General features: G+C 41.1%; 1 protein-coding gene across 2 annotated transcripts in view; it reads right to left on the reverse strand.

Annotated features, from left to right (window-relative positions):
• LOC309846364 (ras and EF-hand domain-containing protein) overlaps nt 1-27,075 on the reverse strand; it is a 71,851-nt gene that overhangs the window by 17,723 nt on the left and 27,053 nt on the right. Inside the window, exons 2-12 of one of the 2 annotated variants that reach the window (XM_082695237.1) lie at nt 25,060-25,206; nt 23,682-23,772; nt 18,495-18,590; nt 15,514-15,591; nt 13,150-13,265; nt 10,820-10,888; nt 9,117-9,201; nt 7,874-7,962; nt 1,295-1,529; nt 844-981; nt 580-727 (exon numbers count right to left, since the gene is read on the reverse strand). In XM_082695237.1, coding sequence (XP_082551363.1) covers nt 580-727; nt 844-981; nt 1,295-1,529; nt 7,874-7,962; nt 9,117-9,201; nt 10,820-10,888; nt 13,150-13,265; nt 15,514-15,591; nt 18,495-18,590; nt 23,682-23,772; nt 25,060-25,206 — 1,292 coding nt within the window. The remainder of the gene's footprint in view (nt 1-579; nt 728-843; nt 982-1,294; nt 1,530-7,873; nt 7,963-9,116; nt 9,202-10,819; nt 10,889-13,149; nt 13,266-15,513; nt 15,592-18,494; nt 18,591-23,681; nt 23,773-25,059; nt 25,207-27,075) is intronic. The other variant, XM_082695236.1, reaches the window with a different exon arrangement.

The raw sequence follows: 27,075 nt of genomic DNA on the forward strand, positions 1-27,075 counted from the left end.
GGATTCCGCTGTAAAGGAGGGGAAGGATCATACACCCGGCTATGATTTTGACCATGACAAAGTGGCCACCAACAATGTCACTTTGCCAAGTGACAGCTTATCAGAAAAGCTTTCCCCGGTCACCCTGTGTAGAACTGCACCTCTATCCAAACTTCATCTTTTTTTCTCCCAATGCTGTCCTTTGGGGTGAAGTTTCCTTGCAGGCTGGGATTTAGTTGCCTCTGTTCATTGTGTGTCCTGAGCACTTACAGCAGTATTGTGCTCCTAGAAGAGCTCAGGAAATGTCTGCTGAATAAATGAATCCGTCATCTCTGGCTCTAAGCTTGGTCTGGCTGCTCTGACTGGCTAAGTGGATACCTGTGTCCTTTGTCAGTCTTCTTTTCCTAAAGTTGGGCCTTCACCAAAACAGAAGACCGTTCTGTAGATAAGGATACACACACACATACACATAAACACACACACACACCCCTATGTATTATATATGTATACAGAGAGATCTGTGTATATAGTTTCTATGGAAAATAAAATCCAGCTAAAAGAAGGTCATTTCCTCATTACCAACTGGAGAAGGAACCATACCCAGGGTGGCACTTGTATTTCCTCGAAATTCATTCTTGCAGAGCCTCATGAGGAAACTAGACTTCCCCACTGCAGCATCCCCAGCAAGTACAATCTTGTAAGCCTTCTGTGAGCTGGAAGATTTATGGTCACCATCCACCATGTCTGTCTAGGGAGACAAAGCCACTGTGGGTGACAAAGGTCAGGCCAGTTGTCTTCCTAATAAGTTATAAGGCACCGAAAATTCACAGTGTTCGTGAATATAATATCCCAGATACTACCTACCTGTGGTGACAGAGCTGAGATGGGCTTTCTTGAAGAACTGACGACGCTGCCCTCACTAGTGGACCCCTGGGGTTTCCAGTCTAAGATGGCAGCCATACCTTCGGCACCAAACGTCTCTTCATCCCTTATATCAGGAACCTGGTTTTTGTTATTATTTTTTTTTTTAGTCAGCCATTAAAAAACAAAGTCTCTCATTACACATATATATTATGGATTAAAGAGAAGAAAAATATGCAGATGAATCTATAGTCAGCTCTGTTATGGAACAGAGGAGCCCCAAATGGCAATCTGTGAAAATTTTTCCCTACCCTGATGAAGAAAAATACATTCTACTGATTAGGTTTCATATTTATAACCTTTAAGTAGTATTGCCATGACAGATACAAGTCAAACAGGGTGATAGATTTCTATTGAAGGTACGGCTCAGGAGACAGTGATTTCCGGGGCTTACATCTACGTCTGAAGCATCACCCCCAAAGCTCTCCTGCGTGCCGTGTGACCTCTGAAGTGCCCTCTGGTGCCTGTATTCCACCTCCGAGTCATATTCATTGGAGTCTCTCAGGGTAGACAAGCCGCTGTCAAAGCAACTCTCGGGAAGGCTGTCCACCTCACAATTCACCCTCTGCATAGGGTCACAGAGGGCCAATGAGTCACAGTCCTCATCCACGTAGGAGGAGCGGGATGACCTGGTGATAAAGGAGAAGACAGCTCTACCCGAGAGTTCACAAAGCTCAGGACTACACAGCAGTGGACTCAAGAAGACCAACAACTCTCCTTTTTGCCAAGAATCATAATGTAGTCCATGAGTATGCATCAGGGGAAACAAACAGCTCATTCTATGCAACAATCAATTAAGATAAAGACACTCAAGTCTAATATTTAATAAAAATGAAGCCATTTTTAAAAGTCACATTCTGTATTTCCTAATAAGAAAGGAATTGCAGTGTCCAGAGCATAAATGCAATCTCAAGTTAAGAAAAATGTATGCAGGACATGTGAACCTTTTTACTCTAATGTGGTCAGACCATACTCCAAATAGCTCGTCCATTTCTGGATAACAGCTTTTTTAAAGGGATGCTGACAACCTAGATGGGAAACGTAACCATGATGACCGTGAGAATCAAAACCCTCAGATACATGAAACTGTGCCATGAGCTCAACTTCAGTCTTATTGGTGTCCCTCTTCAGAGAAGCTGACACATGAAGATGAAGAATACATTCTCCTAGGTTGCGCAAGACAAAGTAAGGGCCAACTGATTAACTTTTCTAGGAGTCATATTTTTTTTAAAGATTTTATTTATTTGACAGAGAGAGAGATCATAACTAGCCAGAAAGGCAGGCAGAGAGAGAGAGGAAGGGAAGCAGGCTCCCTGTTGAGCACAGAGCCTGATACGAGGCTCAGTCCCAGGACTCTGGGATCATGACCTGAGCTGAAGGTAGAGGCTTTAACCCACTGAGCCACCCAGGCATCCCGGGAGTCATATTTCTAATCAACATGGTAAAAATGACAGGCAATTAGAAAGGTATGATACCAGAATATGACACAGGGAGTTTTCTGCCACTAGGTATTGATACATAATCTAGTAAGATGCTTGTAGAAGTTTCACACGGAGGTTTCCTGGATAAAGCCTGGAACCCCTGGCTTCTATGGATGTTTCCATTTGTGAAACTCTCTAACATCTTATAAGTGAGGGAGAAATTAACACCCAACAAAAGAATCAAAAGAAACTGCATTATTTCCCTATTTACTTTTGCTTTTCCATTTGATTTTCCCAAAAACCTGTTTATACTGAAATAATGGGGCACATGAATGGCTCAGTTAAGTGAAGTGTCAGACTCTTGATTTTGGCTCAGGTCATGATCTCATGGTCATTAAGACTGAGCCCCACATCGGGCTCTGTGCCCAGGGTGGAGGCTGCTTGAGATTCTCTCTCTCTCTGCACCTCCCCCCCATCATGAGTCCTAGAAGAAGAAGAAGAAGAAAGGTGGGGAGGGAGAGGAGGAACAACAAGAACAGGAAGGAAGGAAGGAAGGAAGGAAGGAAGGAAGGAAGGAAGGAAGGAAGGAGAGGGAAGGGGAGAGGAGAGGAGAGGAAAGAAAAAAAGAAAATAAAAGAAGAAAAACAAGGGCCACAGCCTGTTTAGTCTCCATTACACTGGAGCACCATCTTGGGTCACTTGGCAAACACTGTCTCATCAGAGTGAGGAAATGGGCAGAGTATATAGTCCACAGGGATAAAAACAGAAAGAGACGAATATGTTCAGAAAACAGAGGGTGATCTCAATATAAATAAGTATAAGTGACACAAGTCTGAGAAGTCAAAAATATTTTGGTGCCGGGGTGCCTGGGTAGCGCAGTCGGCTAAGTGTCGGACTCTTGGTTTCGGCTCATGTCATGATCTCAATGTTGTGAGATGGATTCCCATGTTGGGCTCCGTGCTCAGCTCTGAGTCTGCTTGAAGCTCTCTCTCCCTCTCCCTCTTCCCCTCCTGCTCATGTGCTCTCTCCCCAAAATAAATAAATAGATCTTAAAAAAGCCCCTATTTTAGTACCATTAGCAAATGCTTAAAATTAACTTAAAAAGTAAGAACCACAAAACCCTCCCTACATATGTTACTTAGTTACAAAGTCTTTATCCTGGGGGCACATATTCAGACCATACTGTTAACTAGCTAGCTCTGTGTGTCTGTGTGCATACATACATTTTTTTGTTGTTTCATCATTTATGAAATTATCCTTCTAAAACTTTTAGCCATGCTATAAGGAACCTAAGAAAACCATTCTCACTATAACATAGTACAAACTACTGCAGCTCCATATCATTATTAATCAGAACTATTTTTAAAAACATTCAGATTTTTTTTTTAAGATTTTATTTATTTATTTGACAGAGAGAGAGATCACAAATAGGCAGAGAGATAGGCAGAGAGAGAGGGGGAAGCAGGCTCTCTGCCTTGCAGAGAGCCTGATGCGGGGCTGGATCTCAGGACCCTGAGATCATGACCTGAGCCGAAGGCAGCGGCTTAACCCACTGAGCCACCCAGGCGCCCCTAAAAACATTCAGATTTTTGATAAGAAGGGAAGAAGGGAAATAAAGAATCGAGAAATCACTTCCCTGAATATCTAGACTCCAAATTTAAAATAAAGGTGCACATCAGATTTTCTCAAAGTCAACATATATATATACCCTTTAAAAAAATAAACTATTCCTACCTGCCCAAAAAATATTTTCATAAGTAAGTCTGTGCAAATATAGGACAAACTATATTTTTGTTACCAATCTTAGAAAAATGCTAAACTAAAACAAGTATGCAAGTTAAAATCCAGTAAGGTCACAAAAGCAACAAAATTAAATTTAAAACATGCTTTTAAGTTTTTATATTAGCATCAAAAACTTTTGATATTAAACTTCTGATATTAAAATAATGACCTTCCAAAGAGGACATCAGTCCAGACCCTGGTGGCCCGCTGGTTATTATTCACGGGGATGAGAACAAGAGTGCTCTACTTCTGTCCCTCTGAGCCACTGGGGTGTGATGACTTTGTCCCTACTCTTGAGGAGTTCTTAATCCAGTACCAAGAGCCTTATTCATGGTGTGTAACCTTTCCCAAAATGAACCATGGTAAAATTTCTGAAATAATTTTCAGTAATGTATCTTTTCTCCTATGTGCTTAAAATTGGTCTTAAATATCAGTCCAGAAAAATCACGCTATGCCCACAGTTTTTTAAATGTAATGTATTTTTCTCAATAACAGAGCAAATAACCTGCCTACATGTCCACAAACCATCAACATTTCTTATTTCACAAATCAGTGACAATAAAAACATCTGATACCTGTATAGCATTTTCCTAAAAGTGATCACCAATAAGCCCTGGTAATAAACCTTCCTGACCATTTTGCTATTGCCAGGATAGTTAAGAACATTATTCTTTATTTTTTGGTTGATTTCAAGTTTTTATTTAAATTCTGGTTAGTATCTACCATACATCTATGGTAAAATTGGTTTCAGGAGTAGAATTTAGTGATTCATGACTTACATGTAATACCCAGTGCTATTTACAGCAAGTGCCCTCCTTAATACCCATCATCCTTTAAGCTCATCCCCCACTGTTTTCCATCAACCCTCAGTTTGCTCTCTGTAGTTGAGTCTTTTATGATTTGCTTTCCTCTCTCTTTTGATTGTTTTTCTTCCTCTATGTTCTTCTGTTTTGTTTCTTAAATTCCACATATGAGTGAAATCATATGGTATTTGTCTTTCTGAGTTATTTTGCTTAGCACAATACACTCTAGTTCCATCACCATTGCAGCAAATGACAAGATTCCATTCCTTCTGATGGCCAATATTTCATTGTATATATATATACCACCTCTTCTTTTTCCATTCATCAGTTGACAGACATTTGGGCTTTTTCTATAATTTGGCTATTATTGATAATGCTGCTATAAACATTGGGGAGCATATACCCCTTCAAATCAGTATTTTTGTATCCTTTGGGTAAATACCTAGTAGTGTAATTGCTGGGTCCCAGGGTAATTGTTTTGACTTTTTGAGGAGCCTCCATATGGTTTTCCACAATGGCTGCACCAGTTTGCATTCCCACCAACAGTATAAGATGTTTCCTCTTTCTTCACATCCTCACCAACATTTGTTTCCTGTGTTGTTAGTTTCAGCCATTCTGACAGGTGTGAGGTGGTATCTCATCATGGTTTTGATTTGTAATTCCCTGATAATAAATGATCTTGAGCAACTTCTCATGTGTCGGTTAGCCATTTTGTATGTCTTCTTTGGAAAAATGTCTATTCATGACTTCTGCCCATTTCTTAACTGGATTATTTATTTTTGGGTGTTGAGTTTGATTAAGTTCCTTATAGATTTTGGATACTAATCCCTTATCAGATATGTCATTTTCAAATATCTTCTCCCATTATGTCAGCTGCCTTTTAGTTGTGTTGACTGTTTCCTTTATTGTGTAGAAGCTTTTAATCTTGATGAAGTTCCAATAGTTCATTTTTGCTTTTGTTTCTCTTGCCTCCGAAGATGTGTCTAGTTAGAAGCTGCTATGGCCAAGGTTCAAAAGGTTTCTGCCTATGTTCTCCTCTAGGATTTTGATGGTTTCCTATCTTACATTCAGGTCTTTCATCCATTTTGAGTCTATTTTTGTGTGTGGTGTCAGGAAATGGTCCAGTTTCATTCTTCAAAATGTCGCTGTTCAGTTTTCCCATCACCATTGATTGAAGAGACTTTTTTTCCACTGGACATTCTTTCCTGCTTTGTCAAAGATTAGTTGGCCACATAGTTGTGGGTCTGTTTCTGGATTTTCTATTCTTTTCCATTGATCTATGTGTCTGCTTTTGTGCCAGTACCATACTGTCTTGATGATGACAACTTTGTAATAGAGTTTGAAGTCCAGAATTAAGATGCTTTCAGCTTTGGTTTTCTTTTTCTTTTTCTTCTTCTTCTTCTTTTTTTTTTTTTTAAAGATTTTGTTTATTTATTTGAGAAAGAGTGCACAAAAGTGAGAAAGATCATGTGAGCATGGTGGGGGAGGGGCAAAGGGAGAGGGACATGTGGACTCTCCACTGAGCAGGAAGCCCAACCAGGAGCTCAATCCCAGGATCCTGGGATCATGACCTGACCCAAGGCAGACAGTTAACTGACTGAGCCACCCAGGCATCCTTTTGCTTTTCTTTTTCAAAACTTTTGAATATTTGAGGTATTTTCTCTTTTCATACTGTTTATTTGAGTTCTGTGGAATTGTACTGAATATGTAGATTGCTTTGGGTAGCATAAACATATTAACAATATTTGTTCTTCCAATCCAGGAGCATGGAATGTTTTTCCATTCCTTTGTGCCTTCCTCAATATATTTTATAAATGTTCTGTAGTGTTCAGAGTACAGATCTTTTACCTCTTTGGTTAGGTTTATTCATATGCATCTTATGGATCTATTCCTTGATTTCTCTTTCTGATGCTTCATTATTGGTGTATAGAAATGCAACAGATTTCTGTACATTTTGATTTTATATCCCGTGACTTTGTTGAATTTACGTTACTGGTTCTAGTAATTTCTTTAGTTAAAGTATCATGTCATCTGTGAATGTGAAAGTTTACTTCTTACTTCTTGATTTGGGAGCCTTTTCTTTTTGTTGTCTGAGTATTTGGAAGATCTGTTATTTATCTAGCTGTGTTTGAGGGACAAGGCAAGCATTGGGTCCCCCTACTGCTCTGCCATCTTAACTCTCAATACATTTTTATTCTTTAGAACAAAAGTTTTCAAATGCAAAGGGAATGAATAGGAATTGGAAAGTTGCATTGCAAATGGAGAGCTAGAAGCCCATAGCTTATGCCTTAACTTCTACTTTCAAGGTTTTGATATCCCCCAAATTTAACTTCTTAGGTAATAATAATGGACATAGGTATTTATACACACAAGTAGACACATGTAATCTTTCAGTCCTTGTTGCCAGATCTCAGGTTACATAGGACCAATATATCACTTCATTTGATTCAAAATAGAACTAAATTCTCACTTCTGTTAAATCTCTCTGACTCTTTCAATACAACAGCTCACAAACGTCTGCTAGTTATGTTTCTATTTGTTTTGAAAGTTTCCTCGACCACAGCTTACATAATATTATGCTGAGCTATTAAACATTTGCAGATCATGCCAAGAATCTCAATATCTTATCCTATGTATATGGCAACATCCAACACAATAGTTCTGCTTGTTTCCCTCTAAGAGTTTTCAGAGTTCACTTCTCAGGAACAGGATGTAACAAGAGAACGAGGTCAGGGGAAGCATACATAAAATCAAGTCATAACAATGTCTTAAGGAAATCACTTTGCCCTCTCTGAGACATTTCTACTTTGAATCTTCATAGGTTTCAGAAATTTTAAATAAGATAGCGGAAAATAGCAATTAGTGCCCAAAGTAGATTCTATTATTTTAATTCCCCTCTAAGGAAATTTACTTTCCTTTTCACTCTGATCCAGAATTCAAATGAAAAGTAAGTAGGTGTTACCATACCTGTCAAAGCCCAGAGGATGAGGAGAATGACCATTAAATTTGGGACTGCTCCTAGAAATTGTATTCCCTGGTGATATATTACTTATGCGCTAAAATACATAAAATATATAAGCAACATTTTGTTATTCCATGAACACATAATACATATACATATACATATACATATATATATATATATATATGTATATATATATATATACACACACTAATTAACTTCTAATGTAATTAAAAGTTTGGTACAGTACATGAGCAAAACACCAAGATAGCTCCTGTAGTACTCTCTTTGCATTGTGTCTTAGATCCAAATCCCACTGCATGAGCCATAAAGGGCATCCTGGTTGCCTGCATTGTCTAGGACTCTGCAATAGCAACATCTTTGGGTTTATCTCTTCTCAAACCATAATTTGGCTCAGTGACTGAGCTAAAGTCTAAAGCCTAAAGCTAAGGCAAAGGAACCCTAAACTTGAAGCTGACCCCCAGAAGTGGGAGAAGAGGATTTCTGACAAATGCAGTCAGGAAAATTTCCTCAAAATTCCAAGACGGGCTTAGCTTGTTTCTGTAGCGGGGTTTTATTTTTTTTTTATTTTATTTTATTTTTTTTAAAGATTTTATTTATTTATTTGACAGAGAGAAATCACAAGTAGATGGAGAGGCAGGCAGAGAGAGAGAGGGAAGCAGGCTCCCTGCCGAGCAGAGAGCCCGATGCGGGACTTGATCCCAAGACCCCGAGATCATGACCTGAGCTGAAGGCAGCAGCTTAACCCACTGAGCCACCCAGGCGCCCCTGTAGCGGGGTTTTAAATCCAAGGCCCCCACTCTGATCATCTCACAACCTAAAGAATACTCAGTGTGTCTAAACACCTCAGCCAGAAGCACCTTCTCCCTCCTCTGAAATGGGAAGTATTTTCTTCCCACTTCGATAAGATTTCCCATTTTTTCTTCTATCATTGCTATCTGTGTACATCTGAACTCCCTACTACACTATAAACTCTTCCAGGACCCAGGTCACACCTTACACATTTTTCTCTGGTTTCCTTGAACAGCTAACAGACAGTTGGTGAACATCTAGGCATTTACCTCACAGAAGGATAGCATATTCTTTAATTTGGGAAAATGTTACCTCCTCTATTTAAATGGAATAGTTTCACATTTTTGTAAGTTCCCCCTTTAAGAAAACATGTGATCTTCATCAAAACACTACTATAAGAAAGGATAGAATGTATTATAAAATTCTACTACTTACCAAAGATCTGTTGAACTTGCTGTAACTGTTTTCAAGGGCACTCCTAAGGCCGTCATTACTGTCATGTAACTTCCGGTTAGCTGTTCTACACAGCAAATAAACAAACAAACAGATAAGGGAAGTTGGGGTAAAAGCCACCTTCTTCACAGGCTGAGAAGTTCAGAATACTGAGTTACTTACCACCTCTTGCAAATTTCTACCACTCCTCTTCAAACCTCATAAACTGAGATCATAATTCTCTACTAGAACTACAACTTAGTTAATGGATTACCTCTCTTTTAAAGGTCTCAAGGCATTTCAGGAATTAGCTATGTTTTTGGAACCCGCTATTCCCTCAGGTAGCTTCACAGTATAAATAGGTTTCTTGAAGTTCTCTGTTTTCTAAATGCCTGGACCCGGGTGGCCCCATGTGCTGCTCTCTGTCCCTGTGCATGTGTCCCAGCCAGGCGTAGATGTAATGTGTTATGTCACACTTCTTTCTCCCGGCTACTCCCATGTCTTCCCCGCAGCCTGATGATGCCCACCGGGCCCTGTCAGGTACCGATGAAATGTTCTGATGTTGACTCTGGGTTCAAATCCCGTGCAGGCATGTACCTTCCACATCATTGATGGGAGTCATCTGACCTGTCAGAGCGGCGGCAACCTCTGCTAAAAACCGAGGACAATAACAGAGCCTCCGCCTGAGAGTGGCCAATCTGTCTCTACTGAAGGCTGATCCATCTTCAGATCTCAGCTTGGTTGCTGCATCCGCCAGAACACTCCTGGGCCTTCCTGGTTAGGAGGAAGCTCTGCACTATATGCCCCCAGGAGGCATACCCCTTCCCCCATCCCACTTCTTTGGCATTTTAATGTTTATTTCTATAATAAGCCATCATTTTCCACCTTCTTCCCCTAGATGAGCCCCATAAAGAGACAGAGAGACTTTTTTCTTTTCTTTTCACTTGCCACTCTATGCTCAGTTCCTGGCATTCCTGACCTGTAAAAGGTGTTGAATAAAGTCTGCTGGACGAATGAGTAAATGAATGAGCAGGATCACTGTAACATATCAACTCTGCATCTGCCACAGGTGAGACCTCACAATCATCAAAATGGGGAAAACAAACTTGCCAAGTCTGATCCTCCTTCATGTGGGGAAACAAACCAGAACTTACATGGGTAGAAGAGAGCGCTAGGGTAGAGGAGGGGGGTTCTTGTGGGGAAGGCCCTCAGAGGCTGGAATTACGGTAACTTGGGTGTGAAGTTGATAAGCAGGTGTAATATTTCCAGTAGGGTTAAAAAAAAACAAAACCAACTAAAAAAAATAGCCACCTCACCAAGAACAATATGTTGGGCAAGAATGATCATAGGTGTCCGGTGCTCTGACGTGAGCAAACAGGAGATTCCTGACACCCTCCCAGTGTGCTTAGCTGCAGAGACAGCTGCTGAGGTCTGAGCCCTGAGTCTTTCTGGAGGTGGAACAACATCTCACCTGACTGGCGAGGACTTAGAGAGAATTACACTCTAGTCCCTGGATTTGAATAGTTTATTTAGGATTAAAAGCAGGGGAAGGCCAAGTGCTGAATGCACCACAGCGAAACGAAACCCACCTGGACCTGCAAACCCAGTCTTGAGAATATGACCACTCGTGTGACATAGGGCACATGTCTCATTCACAAAACATTAGGAAAATGTAAATGTAATGAGCGTTTTATATGAGAACTTACTGGAGTATTTCAATTTGCCTCTCAAGACTATTTCGATCTTCTGTGTACTCTCGGATTATTTCCAGATCCCTGTAAAACCATATTTTATGTTTGAACCAGAATTAGGTATGCAGTCCTGCCTTACACCTATCCTCCAGAACCCCCTTCACCTTTCTCAAAGATCTGTGTCCTTGGCCATGGTTTTCTATCGTTCAGTCCCTCCATGTGGTCAGCAGCCCCACACGCCTGCATATCCCCCCTCTGCTTCCTGGGCGAGGTCTTGTTCTCCCAACCAAAGCCAGCTCCATTCCTCACAGGACCATGACCCTTCACCTTCTGCTAATCCCCCTCTCCCCCTTGGCACTCATTACCAGCCCCTTCAACCCAGCCTGCTCTCTCTACTTTGACCCTCCCCTGCTCTTTCTCTGCTTTAACATATTCCCAGTCCAGCTGTTTTTCTCCCTCCTTGTGTTTCCTTCTCCTTTCCCTGCCTGGCTCTCCCCTCCTCACCGTAAACCAAAGACAAGTCCATAGGACCAGGCTCTCTCCATCTGTCATAAAACCATGCTCAGTGATTCCTGTTGCTTTATTACAAAGCTCTGGCCTCCTCTTGCTAAGGCCCCTTGAGAACTTCAGTCACTCACCACCAGCCCCTATTTGGCCCCAGCCTCATTTCTAAGCAGACAAACCCCATCACTAGCTTTCAAAGACTCTCAGGCCCTGAACTGTCATCCACAATAACCTGTCCACTCACTCTCTTGGTGATAAAGCGAGAAGGTTCCTGGGGTGCCTAGGTGGCTCAGTCATTAAGCGTCTGCCTTAGGCTCAGGTCATGATCCCAGGATCCTAGAATCGAGCCCCACCCTCAGGTTCCCGGTTCTGCTGGGGAAGCCTGCTTCTCCCTCTTCCACTCCCCCTGCTTGTGTTCTCTCTCTCACTGTCTCTCTCTATCAAATAAATAAATAAATAAGATCTTTAAAAAAATAAAATAAAATAAAATAAAAGGTTCCCAATTGACGATAGGAATTTAAGCTCCTTAGCCAAAAATGCTGGGCCCTTGCATCATAGCCTTAAACTGGCTTTTAAATTTTTAGATTTTGTTTAACTTTTACTCTTCCATTTGAAATACCTTTTCCTATCCAGATGTGTGAGCACTGTGCCCCAAGCCAGTCTTACCTGTCCCTCTGTTCGTGCCTCTGCCTTGCTTACTGCTCACTTAGAGCAACTCTGAGACTCTTAAGAGTCTCTGAAATGGAGAGACTAAAAGTCTGTATCTCATAGGACATTCTATGGATTGCAAGACAATGCTAGGAAGGTCCTATGCACAGTGCCTGCCAGATGGCAGGGCCGCCTGCGTAACCTCACTGACATTACCCCTGACCTCCCCACCCCGATCAGCACAGGCCAGCTCCTCCCAAGCTGACCTCAAGGGTCTCCTCTCTAATAAATCTCTTCACCTCTTCTGAATAAAAAGGACACTTTATCTACCATCACATTTCAATGGAACCAATCAGCAACATTGCTGGGATTGTTTCTGACACTGCTCAGCTCCTACGAAGCTCCAAAACCCTTCAGCTTTGTGGCTTTCTCAAAGAACCTGAACTTCTCATACAGCAGAGACCACATCTTTGCTTTTCTTTTTCTCATATATTCCACACTCATTACTCCTTCTATAAGTCAGGAACCTGTATACAATAAGTACTTAAATGTTTCACTGCTGACCATTACAGGACCTTAATTGTGATTAAAGTTTGCAAGCAAATAAAACAAAAAGCATGACATTTTCCCCAAATGTACAAGTTTATATAGACACAAGCACACACATGTATGTATTTTGGATGTATATATTTCCATATAGGCATTTGTATGCAAATCTGTGAATGCAAATACCCACATAAGTATCCATATATATATGGACATATATGGGTATATGGATATATACGGATACATAGGAAATTTCATATATATATATATACACACATATATGTATGTATATGCATACATACATACACATATGTGTATGTACCTCTGTGTGTGTGCACTTCAATTAGCACTGACTGCCGACATTTTAGGTATACTCTTCTGTTCCCAATAATTCAAACATCTATTAAGCCCTGCACTCTCCAAAGCAGTCAATAAATACACTAATTAATATTTTTGTTAAAAAAATGTTTAAATGCAAAAATCAGCAGGCAATAGGACACTGAAAGTGAAATCTTTGGAAAGCAAAGAACATACCAGCAAGGTCAATAAATAACCTTTTATGATTATGTAGCTGACTTCATTCACATGGATGGCCATCTACACAAACGACCCACTCAAACTAAAGAATAAAATGCCAAGTTTCATACCTTTCTGAATTCAGAGTCTGATCGGCATAATCACTTTTCAAAGCATCTAATTCACTCTGGAGGAAGGCTATGTTTGTCTGTGCTTCTAAAAGATCTTTCTTAACTTTCTGATTTTCCTGAAGGAAAGGAACAGCACAAGCATTAGATTTGGGGCATCTTCCACCTGGGAGAGTTAAGGGTAATGGGACCTCATACCCCACCCCCACACCTCCACAGTCCTTCAAATCTTGGGTGTTCTAAGAACTAGTTACCAATTCAAGGTGATTTGAAAATATCATAAAAAGTAAAGTCTCAAAAAGCTAAATCTTTGAAATTGTTCTTTTGTTTAATGTTTGACATTTGGTGCCAAAAAACTCCAGTAAAGACATGACCGTGATGCACTTTAACATGTTACTGGCAAATTAACTCAGATCAAACACATAAACATCTGTTTTACTCAATGAGAGCTATGAATCTACTGACAAATACGCTGAGGAATTAACAGTATTTATCACCGGGTAGACTGGCTAATCTTTACAAAAAATCTTATCACCTAACATTTGTGATTTTGTACCTAAAAATAGTGTGGTTTAAAAAAAGTCTATGTTTTTCTTAAAAAAGAAAAAAAAAAAAACACTGGAGGCTTCCAGTACAAAATGATGGACTGAACATTCTTCTTTCCCTTTGAAGACCCCATTCCCATGAAATACCAAATAGCATGAAATAAACCAATACAGGTTACAAGAATGCAAGAGGGGCCCCCAACAGTCAAGTGAATTAAATACATTCCTGGAAGATGGAAACTGGATGGAAATGTGCTGACAGAAGAGAAGAGAGCAGGAGCACAGTAGGTCTGGAAGAGGCTTGGGGAAGGTTGTGCTACAGAGCAAAGGAGGAGGCAATTAGCTAGGCAGCACCTGCTCCCCCACAGGTGGAAATGGAGCTTAAAAACAGATTAAATTTGTGTATTAAGGCACACAGCCCGCAGCCCCCAGGCCATCCTCTCTTACAGTAGCAAAGAATAGCAGATAGTCGGAGTCAATTCCCAAGGCAGTAAGACAGGGCTTGTCTTTTTGAAAAGCACTGAAGTGGGTGCCTGCATGGCACAGTCAGTTAAGCATCCAACTCTTGGTTTAGGCTAAAGTCCTGATTTCAGGGTCATGAGATAGAGTCCTGCCTCACGTTCGGTGCTCAGCTGGAGTCTGTTTCAGATTCTCTGCCTCTCCTTCTGCCCCCACTTGTTCTCTCTCTCTTTCAAACAAATAAATAAAATCTTTAAAAAGAAAAAGAACTGAATGACCCCGATACAGTGTCCTAAGTCCTCTTATCCATATCCCACTAATTCTGGTCATAAGCGGTCCCCCATTCCCACAGCCAGCTTCACACACACACTCCTAGGAAGACACCCTCTCAGGGGAGGTCCCAAGGTCAACAGATGTATTTACCTAGCTGCACAGGCATCCTACACCAGCTACCTAAAATGTTCAGAAATTCCAGGACGATGTATGGGTAGTGAGTTTAAAAAACAATCAGTCCAATAAGAACTGAAATTTTGGAGACTCCAAAATTAACATTTCCCAGGAGAAAAAACAAATTCCATGCCTCAGGAAGAATAAATAAGAAGTTGGAAGGCATCAGTGAATGAAATCCTGAAGATGCCAGAGTTTCTTTTTACAAGAAACCAAAAACTCAACCAGGAAATGCAAGAAAAATTAGCAACTCTACAAGAAAGTCATGATCCAAATACAGAGCTAACTAAGATGTGGCAAAATTTGGAACCGATGGCACATTCCAACTTGACCATGAAGCTAGGAGCCTTCTCTTCTGAGTGGTATGGGGATAATGAATGGAGACAAAGAAATGCACTGGCAGCAAGCTGGCTCACTTCTGGGCTAGGCAATGAGAATATTTAGAGTCCTAACAAAGGAAATGTTTGCTAGTGGCTTTTAACTTTTCGAGAGTCCACCTAAAAACAAAATAAAGACAACTTAATGATGATGATAAAACAGACACAAAGGCTGTCAATTTGGCAACAGAAAGACCAAAGGCAGGGTCAGGAAGGTGGGAAAGGGACAGAAAGAGGAACTCTGGAGGAAGAAAAGGGCAATTATCCCCTCACCCCACAGAGCAGAGCTGAAGTTGCAGGAATGCAGGGTTAACTATGTGAAGTGCAAGGGCCATGCCACCCTTGCTGTGAATAAGAAATAAATAAAAACATTCACCACAAGTGGGGGATCATTGAGGATAATAGCCTGAGTAACATGTTTGTTCAAAGGTACATCAAAGGCTTTCTTTCACTGCAGTATTAATTTCTCTCAATCCCTGGAAAACCGATCTAGTCATAGAAGAGGAAATGTATTTCTGGGAATGAAAGGTGATTCTTACCATTGATAAATCATAAATTTGCTTTTTTAAGGCAGCCACATCTTCTTTTTGACTTAGTTGTTTTGATTGTTCTTCTAGCTGAAAGAACAAATAAAAGCTGTTCATGTACAAACTGACTTTGGATAGATTCAGTTAAGTTTATTAGTATCCTTGAATATATAGCTATAGGAATTCTAAAAGTCTTCAATTTTCAACATGATACAACTTTGTAAATCATTAAGCTACATATAATCCATGAGGATTTGAAAGCTTGGCTTCAATAATTTAAGCATTTAAAAAGGGTTTTTTTGTTTCTTTGTTTGTTTGTTTTTCTTTTGGCTTAATGAATTTCCTTTGAAACAACTGTGGGAAGCCATTCAACTCCTAAGCGACCTAACTTCACCTTTTCAGTTACTTTGCATATGAGTCTGGACCTTTATATTCTCCTAGAAATTTATCTGTACTTAACACTTTCTACCCTGTATTATAATTATTTACGAATGCCTTACCTCTCCTACCAGAGTCCAAGACTTTTAACAGCAGTGTTAGCGTCAGATTCACTTCTTTTTTTCACAGTGATTCCAGTAAGTGCTTATTACAATAACTGAAATCAGTAACATGTAAGTGTGATAGTAAGCTAGTGACATATGCACCCAGACTCTATGGATATATACCTGAGCTTGCTTTCTGGGTGACTTGTCAGTATCACCAGATTAAACCAGCTCAGGAGCATCTCTAACATGGACAACTAAAATGCCTCTCCTACAAAGAGCCGACAGTCCCTGGAAACAGTGGGGATCCGTGGGTTTCCATTAACTGAGTAGTTATGCAGTGGCCAAAATGAATGCTAAATTTCATCACACTAAGTCAAAGCTTAAGTAATCTGATGCTGGACTTTCTTCATCTTACCAGATGCTTCTATTAAAAGTTTTCACACGAGACCACGACTCTGCCCCCTGGCCAGCTCTGAGAAGAGCCCTTGATTTTTTTCAGATGCATGCCAATTTCAGAGAAGAAAAATGGGGGTGGGGAGGCTAGGTTCCTGGGGCACCTGGGTTGCTCAGTGGGTTAAAGCCTCTGCCTTTAGCTCAGGTCATGATCCCAGGGTTCTGGGATCGAGCCCCACATAGGGCTCTCTGCTCAGCGGGGAGCCTGCTTCCCTTCCTCTCTCTCTGCCTGCCTCTCTCCTACTTGTGATCTCTGTCAAGTAAGTAAATAAAAATCCTAAAAAAACAAAAACAAATACAAAAACAAAACTAAGCTCCTCAGAATCCATGGCCGAGGGTAATGGCAGTCATAATCAATTTGTAATCTTTTCCGTAGTTTAAGCCTTTAACGTTCCCTCACGTAAATCCCCATCTTATAAAAAAGCCTCCCCAGCAGGCGGGAAGTCTGGTACAAGTGAGAAAGCGCAAACTGCGCAGCAAGACCACTCCACGGCTTACTGGCTCTGTGACTCGAGCACTCCGTGTCCTCAGCGGTGAAAGCAGCATATTCACCTCTCCTCAGAGAAAGCTTGAGAATTAAATTTGAAAACTGTGAAAAAGAGCTTATTAAACTATAAAGTCAGTAACGTCTCAGCTATTATGTTGATGCAGGACAGTCAATTATTAATCCCATTTTACAAATGAGGAACGAAATGATAAGATAACGAAGGCAATTGTCCCAGGTGTAACTGGCAGAAAGTGGCAGAGCCACGATGAGGACTCTGGTCCCATCACTTCTGACTCTTACTGTTCAGGGCCTATGTGGTCCTCATCATATGCCTCATCGTGGCAAGAAATTGTGTGTCTTTTCTGCGTAACTTGCTTTTAGCCTGAAGATGTCAGAAGACAGGAAAATAACTAAGGACCAGGTGAGGAGATCTGTGACTCTGGCATCAACAAGACATTGGTCTGTTCAAATTGTGCAATTCAAGCATCTCATGTCTGTCTAATGGCCTCTGTCAACTAGAGAAAAGGTTGACATTGATCATAATTTCCCAAGAAGGCCACTGGCGATAATTTTTAATAATCCCAGAGGTTTGAACTGCAATAGACTATAAAACACAGCTAATCGTCACTTAATCTCATTAACTATAAACACTGGAAAGAGCATTAAATGTGATCACATGAACAACCAGAGAAGCAAAGTGCCACAGTCCTACTTTTAGGAATGATTTTTTTTCAAGTATTCGTTTTCACTTTAGGCCAAGGTATTTCCACTCGCTACCTAGACAACCCACACCCAAGCGGTGGATCCAGTACCAAGCTGCAGACAGCCTGGGCCGGCAGCAGAGAGCCAGTGGGACGTACCTCTTCCCAAACTCTGCTCTTAGTGATGTCAACTTGGCAGCTTAAAATTGTAAGCTTGATGGAAGTCTTAACACCATGGAAATCAGCAAATATTGCAGATTTGTGCCTGACCCCCTCCCCTCTCTAGAGCCTGTTGTTAAGTAGCTACCAGCACATCACAGGGTGAAGAATACCTTACTCATTAGAGACCAAACACAGCAAAGGCCAAACCCAATCCCACCTTTGCTCACATTTCAGCAAGTTCTCTCCTACCTCCTGCTGATTGGGGGTGCCCTACATGTGGAACTTTCTGCACAGAACAAGAATATTTACTTTATTTAATAAATATTCACCGAATACTGGCCATTGCAGTTAGCTGGGGGCAAGGATATGAGAATATGTGACCAGTAAAGACAGGAACCCTCCTATCCTGAGCAGAGTCCACTGAACATGTGGGTCCTGAGGGTACCCGAGGAAGGAAAACTGGGGTTTGATGGACAACTGTCCAAGGGGTCAGAAATATTTATTAGACCTGTGCAGAAGAAAGGCTGCCCTTGAAACAGAAAATCAGGGACCTTTAAAAAACCATCTTTCAGGAAGCCCAGTTTGACTCTGAAATCTGATTCCAACTGCTGCTTTAATATGATTCCCAATGTTTTCAGTTGCTAAAAACTTAAACACTTAGATATACTGAGGCTATTCCTAGAAGCCTCACTGCCACAAACCTACCTTTTTAAGTTTCTTTATTGTCACCTGTAGATCTCCTACTTCTGTTTCATACTGACGTCTGAGGTCACTGAGGGCTTCCTCAGCCTTACGTTTTTCCTTTAAAAAAAAGGAAAAAAGATTTTACTGATTTAAATAGGTTTTTCAAATCCCAATTGAGCGAGAAATGTATTGTGTCAAACTAAGGCTGATTCCAAGTCTCCCACACAGGAAGGGCAAGAAGGGATGGCGGAAGTAAACCAAATGACTCTCGAGGTACAGCTCTTCTGGAACTGAAACCTGTGGAAGTGAAAGTCGACATGCACATATCACCTGGAGAGACGCCCCTAAGACTATCACTCATGTTATGACAGAGGCCAGGGAGCATCTATTAACTAGTTTAATTAATTACTGCTGTTGTTAATTAAAAGATACAGCAAGAGCCAAGGGCCCAAGTGCTTGCCTGCACCCCATCATGTCATCAGGGCCCAGGAAGGTCCAGTGGGTGTATCCTTCTTCCAAGAGCTCACACCTTACTTGAATTCAAATCACATCACCTGCAAATTTCTACGTTAAGTGCTTCTGCCTGGGCTGGCTCTTCTCAGATGTATCCTGCCTGGATCAGAGGATGCCAAGAGGCACACCAGGAGGTCAAGGCTGCAGCTCCCAGGAGCCCAGACATCTTCAAATTTCCCTTTCCTCTTCACAAAGAATGGGACAATGTTCTAAACTATTTTTATGTTAATAACCAGTGAAATTGAGTGTTCAGATATGCACTGATAGCCTCCTATATGCCAACAGTCCTGAGCACCGAGGGACAGAGCAGGAGCAATGAAGACCAACAGGCATCCTGGTGGGAGAAGACAGGAAGCAAAGATGATCTCAGGAAACAATAGAAGAGGAAGCTAACAATGAGATGTGACAGGAAGTGAGTTGGAAGGTAAGGTAAGGCCTCTCTGCAGGGGAGACATGACCCCATGTCTGAACACCTGCTGGGGTTACACAGTCTTACATCCCACTTACTGGCTGTCTAGCTGAGACAACTTACTTGAAGCCTCCATTTCCTTACTGGATTAATGCGAGGAGTATATTAAATTATCCAAGTAAATTAAATAATCTATATAAATTAAATAATCCATGTAAATTAAATCTTCTATGCTTAGGAGGAAATGTCTGGAGAAGAACAACATCTTCACCCATGGTAACCTTGTTTTAAGTGAGTCTCTTGAGTTTATTCAGCTTTACAGGTGAGGAAGCAAGTGTTGCCACCTCACAGGCGGACGAAGACATGAAGCCTTCCAATGAGCATCTACCTCGGACAGGCTTTCTGGCATCTTGGCAAGTCTTCTCACTAAAACCAGCACCATCACACTAAACATAACAACATTTACGGTGTAAAAATATTTGGTTCAGAGCTACATCACCACTATGTAGCTCTTTCCATTCCCAACCTGTCTGTCACAGGCAGACGCCAGGAGATTGGATGGGGGGTCGTTATAGTAACTTAGGTAGAAATGGTGGTGCTTCAGACCAACTCATCACAAACTTCCAGGAAACTGAAAGGGAGGGAAGCCTTCCCAACTCATTCTGTGAGACCAGCACTGGCCTGAGACAAAAATCAAACACATTAAGAGAAACCCACAAGCTAATATCTTTAATGAATATGGATGCAAAAATAATAAACAAAATTTAACAAAATGAAATAACAAAGACATAAAAATGAAAATACATCATAACTAAGTGGGGTTTATCCCCAGACTGCAAGTGTGTTTTAATATTTGAAAATCAATGTAATTACCACATTGATGGTCAAAAAAAGAGAAAACCCATGATCATTTCAATAGCGATAGAAAAAGCATTTGATTAAATCCAACATTCCATTCCTAATTAGAACAACTCCTCTTAGCCAACCAGGAACATGCTCAAAATTCAATAAAGGGCATCTATGAACAATATGCCACTAAGATCATACTTCTTGTTAAGAGAGAGAACGTAGATAAGGATGTCTGCTCTCACTTTCCTTGTTCTAACCAGTGCAATAAGGAGAGAAAAATGAAGTGATCATTTATGTAAGAAAGAGAGACATAAAGCTGTCTTTTTTCATAGATTACATACCATTTACCTAGAAAATATGATGGAATCGACCCAAAAGGATACTGAGTGTGAGCAATATAAACAAATATGATAGGGTATAAGATCTGTATGTAAAAATCAAGTGTATTTCTAGATAATCACAATGGGAAACCAGAAATTGAAATTTTTAACAACATTGTTTAGAATAGCATTAAAATATCAAATACTTAGGAATGAATCTGAGGAAAGACTTATAAGATCTGTATGTTGTACAGTATGTTGTGAAGAAAATTTAAAGAAGACCTAAATAAATGGAGAATACATCCAGTTTATGGATCAAATTACTCATTATTGTTGAGATGCCAATTCTCCCCATACTGATCTATAAATGCAATGAAATCAAATCAACCCCCAGAAGGTTTGGGTTTTGTTTTTTTTTGTTGTTTTTAAGAAACTGACAAGCTAATGCTGTGGAAATTAAGGGATATAAAATAGCCAAGACAACTTTGAAAAAGAACAAAGTTGAAAAACTAATATTACTTGATTTCAAGACTTATTATAAAGCAATAGTCACCAAAACAATGTAATACTGGCATAAAGCAATCAATGGAGCACACCAGAGAGCCCAGAAATAAAGCCACACAAAAGCAGTAAACCAACGTTGGACAAAGTACAAAGGCAATTCAATGGAGAACAAACAGTCTCCAAGAAATGGTGCTGAAACAACTGGATATTCACCTGCAAAAAAATATGAACTTTGACCCATATCTTGAAAATAGATCTTAAATGTAAAATCTAAAACAAACAAAACCTACAGAAGAAAACAGCAGAATAATCTTTGTGACCTTGTGTTAGGCAAAGATTTCTTAGACGCCATAAAGAAAAATTGACAAATCGGACTTCATCAAAATGAAAAATTTCTACTCTTCAAAATACACTGTTAGGAGAATGAAATGACAAGTCACCGTGTGGGAGAAAATTTTTAAATCAGAATATATAAAGTGCTCTCAAAACTCGGTAACAGGGATGCTTGGATGGTGCAGTCAGCTATGTGTCTGACTCTTGGTTTTGGGTCAGATCAGATCTCAAGGTCCTGGGGTTGGGCTCTGTGCAGAGTCGGCTTGAGATTCTCTCTCTCTCTGCCCCTCTTGCTTGTGCTCTCTTTCTCCCATCCAAGTACTAACCAGGCCCGACCCTGCTTAGCTTCCGAGATCAGACGAGATCGGGCGTGTTCAGGGTGGTATGGCCGTAGACTGTGCTCTCTTTCTCTAATAAATAAATCAGTCTAAAAGAAAACTGTATTAAAAAAATAATAAACCCTGCATAATAAGAAAACCACCTAATTTTCAAAGTGAACAAAAGATTTTAACAGACATTTCATGGAAGAGGATACACAGTGGTTGCCTGGCAAGGAGGGCAGAGGGAGGAGGAAGGGAAGCATGACAAAGGGGCCTGAAGAAACTTAGATGGTGGACGGATACACCCATTATCTTGACTGTTGGTGGTGGGTTCCTGAACTATGGGCACACCCAGTGTTATCGTGTTCTGTACTGTAAATATGCAGCTCCTCGTGTGTCAATTCTACTTCGAGAAAGCCATTACAGTCTAAAATACTTACCTGGAGCAATGGACTAACACTGTAGGGGCAAAAGGAGTCAAGGTCAGGAAGAGGTGGATATGACCAGAGGACTGCGAGGGAACATCAAGGAGACGGGGAGACTTTCTCTAAGCTTGGCTGAGTTTGGGAAAATGGAAAGGAGGGGCAAAGAAAGCAGATGGAGAGAAGGAAGAGCGATGATCACGGCGGACCAGAGCTGTGCGGTGCAGAACCACAGGGAGCCGAGCTGAGCCAAACATGAGGTTACAGGATGTGGGAGCCCTGGTAAGCTCCAACACCAACCACAAGTCTGCTGGTTAAGAAGCAGTGAGACGGATGGCAGGAGAACTCATGCACTTGTAAGTGTTCGATGAAGGAATGAACACACAGATAAAATGCACGGAGAGGGAAAAAAGGCAGAAAAAAAATATATGATTTTCCTGTTTCTAGACTACAACAAATGGAGTGCTAACAGAAGAATGGGATCTCCACTGCCCTAAAGCTGGCCCACGGACTCTGAGCCACTGACTCTGTTGAACATGACATCCCAACAGTTACTCAACTTGCCAGTAAGAGATAAGACAACGAAGAGACCCGAAGTCATATATGGGGTACAGCAGACCAAGCAAAGGATCTGGAAGGACACAAAGTACGAAGAGCCACGGGAAAAAGTAGGCCGGCCACAGCCAGGATGCAGTCAGCACATCTCAGGCCCGGTGCTAGGCACTCACGTCCACCATCAGGCTGGGCCTCCGTGAAGCAGGCTGGTGCATTACCCCATTCTAAAAATGGCCCCACCGAGGTCAGAGGTCCGGTTATTTTCCCAGGGCCACCTGCCTGGTCAAAGGCAGAGCCAGGAAGCACATTAATGCCAATCAGATGCCAATACTCAGGCCCTTCACACTCCATCCTGCTGCCTCTTGGAGTTAACAGGGCAAATGAATAGAGAATGTTCAACCCAACATTAGCCTTACAGGTAAGTCTATTTTCCATCTCCAGTAAACATGCATCACCTAGTTGTAGTTTATAAGGAAAAAAGACAAACATTGCTTCTATGGAAATCATTAAAGGTAAGCAAGTTTCAACCGTAGAGTTCAGTCAGTGCTGAATAAAAGTACATTTTATTATAAAACACTGAAATTCACAGACAGAATTTTAACTTCCCTGCAATCTAGATTTAAAGTTGGCAGTGGGCATGGTCGGGGAGACTGTGGCACAAGAGCTGAAACACCCTTCTCTACCCCAGGGGGGCGCTGCCTTCTTCCTCGGGCCTCCACTCTCACAGCACCTCCACAGAGAGGCCCCTGACCCGCCGACCGCTTCTCCCCATCGTTGCTGACCACACTTGCTCTTTACTCATAGCAAATTACTCATAGAAATTATCTACTTTATTTGATTATTTATTATCTCTCTCCTCCCTCGCTCTCCCCCCAAAACCATTACCAAAAATAGCCCTCATGGAAAACCCTGCCCGGTGCCCGGTCTGTAAAAGGCGATCCATCAGGAATCGTGGGAAGAAAGGGCCAATCCCACAGACTCACATCTTTACGCGTCTTGTGTTCTGCTGCCTGAATCCTCTGATCCATTTCCTCTTCCAACTCACTCAGCTGCATGGCTGCCTTGTCCTGGGCTCTGAAATTCAAGAGGGTGCACACCTTTTCACTGCAACATGCAGAGACAACTTCAACCTCGTCTATTTCAACCCCTATGTTACAGATGAGGAGAAACACACTATTTTAAGGAATATTCCCTGTTCTTCCACATCATAAAACATGATTGGCACTTTGACCATTTGCGTGTAAAATAACATTAAAACTAGATATTTAGTAAATGGTATAAATTAGACAAAATAGTGTTAATCTAGATTGTGGCGAAGAACAGCTAAAGACATCAAATCACTGGGAAGTTCTCGATAAATTCTGAAAATCTTTTCTGCTCCCACGACTGAGTGACAATCTTGGACCAAAAAAAAAGAAACGTACAGTAAACAGATCTTTGGATAGAATTCTGCAACGCTTTATAGAAAACACACAATGTTATATGCTACAGTTAGAAGGGGATAAAAGGAATCTCAACAATTATTTCTAATCAGCTTCCTAAAGTTCTAAAATAAAAATAGTCTTTACATTGTAGAAAAATTCTGTTTCCTTTACTAATCCCCAAATCACCTCTCTACAGATGAAGAGCACACTGATTTGCCAAAAAGTTAGAAATGGGAACATGTCATTGAGGAGAGTTGTGGCATAGTTTTCCTGAGCAACTGGCTAGTATGGAGACATCTGTCACACTCTACAATGGTCAAGGCTGCAGATTAAACCCTAAAAAATGTATTTTTTATTCTCTCTCTCTGATGTATGTCCGATTATCTAAGTTTCTCATTCATGAGTCTTGCCTATTCAACTAGATGACAAGAGGCGCCACAGGATTTAGAGGGTCAATGACATGACATTGATAAAAAGTAGACAACAGAACCTAACATGAGGTGCCTGAGTGGTTCAGTGGGTTAAAGCCTCTGCTTTCAGCTCAGGTCATGATCCCAGGGTCCTGAGATTGAGCCCTACATCAGGCTCTCTGCTTGGCTCTATGCCTACTTGTGACCTCTATTTGTCAAATCAATAAATAAAATCTTTAAAAAAAGAAGAAGAAAAAGAAGAGGGGTGCCTGGGTGACTCAGTGAATTAAGCGTCTGTCTTCAGCTCAGGTCAGGATCCCAAGGTCCTGGGGTCGAGCCCCATGTCAGGCTCCCTGCTCAGTGAGAAGTCTGCTTCTCCTTCTCCCACTCCTCCTTGTGTTCCCTCTCTCACTGGCTCTCTCTGTCAAACAAGTGAAGAAATCTTTAACAAAAAAGAAGAAGAAGAAGAGGAGGAGGAGGAGGAGGAGGAGGAGGAGGAGGAATAAAGACAGGAAGAACTTCAATACCTCTTCACTGCAATGGCCAGGTTTTCCATTTCTGTGCTCTGCAGTTTGATCTCACGGATAAAGTTCCTTATAACATGCTCGTATGACTGAATTAGTCTTGGCTCCACAAGGTTGATGTTTAGATACAAGGTACTAACTTGCTCTTTTCTGCAAAAAAAAAAAAAAAAGAAAAAAGAAAGAAAAGCCAAATTAAACAAAATAAAAAATAAAAAGGCAAATTTTCAGAACACTTTCAGGAATGAGACACATAAGAACCAAACAAAGCAACAATAACAGAAGGACCAGAAAGGAAAGAAGAGCAGGCAGACAGTGATGCTATGGCACTAACCTCCGTACTACATTTTTTTTTAAAGAATTTATTTATTCATCTGATAAGAGAGAGAGAGAGATCACAAGCACGCAGAGAGGCAGGCAGAGAGAGGTGGAAGCAGGCTCCCCGCTGAGCAAAGAGCCCGATGCAGGGCTTGATCCCAGGACCCTGAGATCATGACCTGAGCTGAAGGCAGAGGCTTTAACCCACTGAGCCACCCAGGTGCCCTCTCTGTACTTTTAAAATGGAACAGCAAGTTTATTATTTCCTAGATGTATTGAGGTATGACTGATAAATAAAAACTGTACATATTTAGGTTTCCCGGTCATGATTTAGTGTTAAAAGACATAGACTGGTGAGGGAAGAGAAATGCATAGAGAGGGATTGACAGGAAGGGGCAATTTTTGTTATTACTGCAGATATTTTTTTTTGAAGATTTTGTTTATTTATTTGACAGACAGAGACACAGCGAGAGGGGGGAAAGGAGCAGGGGGGTGGGAGGGAGAGAAGCAGGCTTCCTGCTGAGCAGAGAGCCCAAATCAGTGCCTGATCCCAGGACCCTGGAATCACCACCTGAGCCAAAGGCAGATGCTTAACGACTGAGGCATCCAGGCGCCCCTTGCAGGTATTTTTTTTAACAGAAAGGTAAATAGGGGCATCTGATTGGCTCAGCTGGTACAGCGTGTGACTCTTGATCTCAAGATCATAAGTTCAAGCCCCACACTGGACATGGACCCCACTTGAATGAATGAATGAATGAATGAATGAATAATCAATAAGTAGAAATAGAAATAAAACTTGAAAAAAGAAAGGTAATAAGAGGTACAGGAAAAAAAAGGTAACCATTAAACAGATGAATAACATGTTCCACTAATCTCTGATAAGACATAATTCAGCCTTTATGATCATAAGAGTGAATGTATCTATTATTTTATAGTCAGTTAAAAATTACTTCATATAAATTCACATGTATTTATATGTGACAATCCTAGCTGTCATTATAAACTTTTATTAAAAGACACATATTCCAGAGTCGTTTCAAAAGAAAAACTGGGCAGCTCAGCTGCTGGAGGACAAAGGAGTGAGTCAGTGGGGCTAGCAGTGCTCCTGATTCAAGTTCAGTGGCTGATACCCTAAGGGAACAGAGAGAAGACTCTGTGAAGACACAGGAAGGTGGCCATCAAAAAGCCAAGGAGACAGGCCTCATCAAGAACAAACCCCACAGGCACCTTGATCTGAGACTTCTAGCCTCCAGAACCGTATGAAAATAAATTTCAGCTGTTTAAACCACCAGTCTTGTATTTGTTACTAGACATTTCTAGGCAACCACAGCAAACAACAAAAGGCCCAAGGTCCCAGAGTGACTTAGTGGCAGAGATGGGATTCCACCCCCGCATCTGAAGCTAAAGACTACACGATTTGCCAGAACGTTGTTTTGCTTCCCAATTGTGTTAAAGCATCTGAGCCGTGGAAGAAGAAATGGGATCCAAAATTAATTCGCAGAACTACGAAACCCTGAAAAATGTGAGGTATATATTAACCTAGAGGCTTAGTTAAGCATGGCTTCAAGGTGTGTCCGTGAGCTATAAACTTCCCCAGGTTTATGCTTATAAATAAACTTCTCCGTCTGTGCAGAGGCCAATTATGATATAAAAGAACTGATCAAGTGAAATATTATTAATAAAGCTGCAGGATTAAGTCACTTC

The sequence above is a fragment of the Mustela nivalis genome, assembly GCF_964662115.1.
Source record: "Mustela nivalis genome assembly, chromosome: 13".
Taxonomy (NCBI): Eukaryota; Metazoa; Chordata; class Mammalia; order Carnivora; family Mustelidae; genus Mustela; species Mustela nivalis.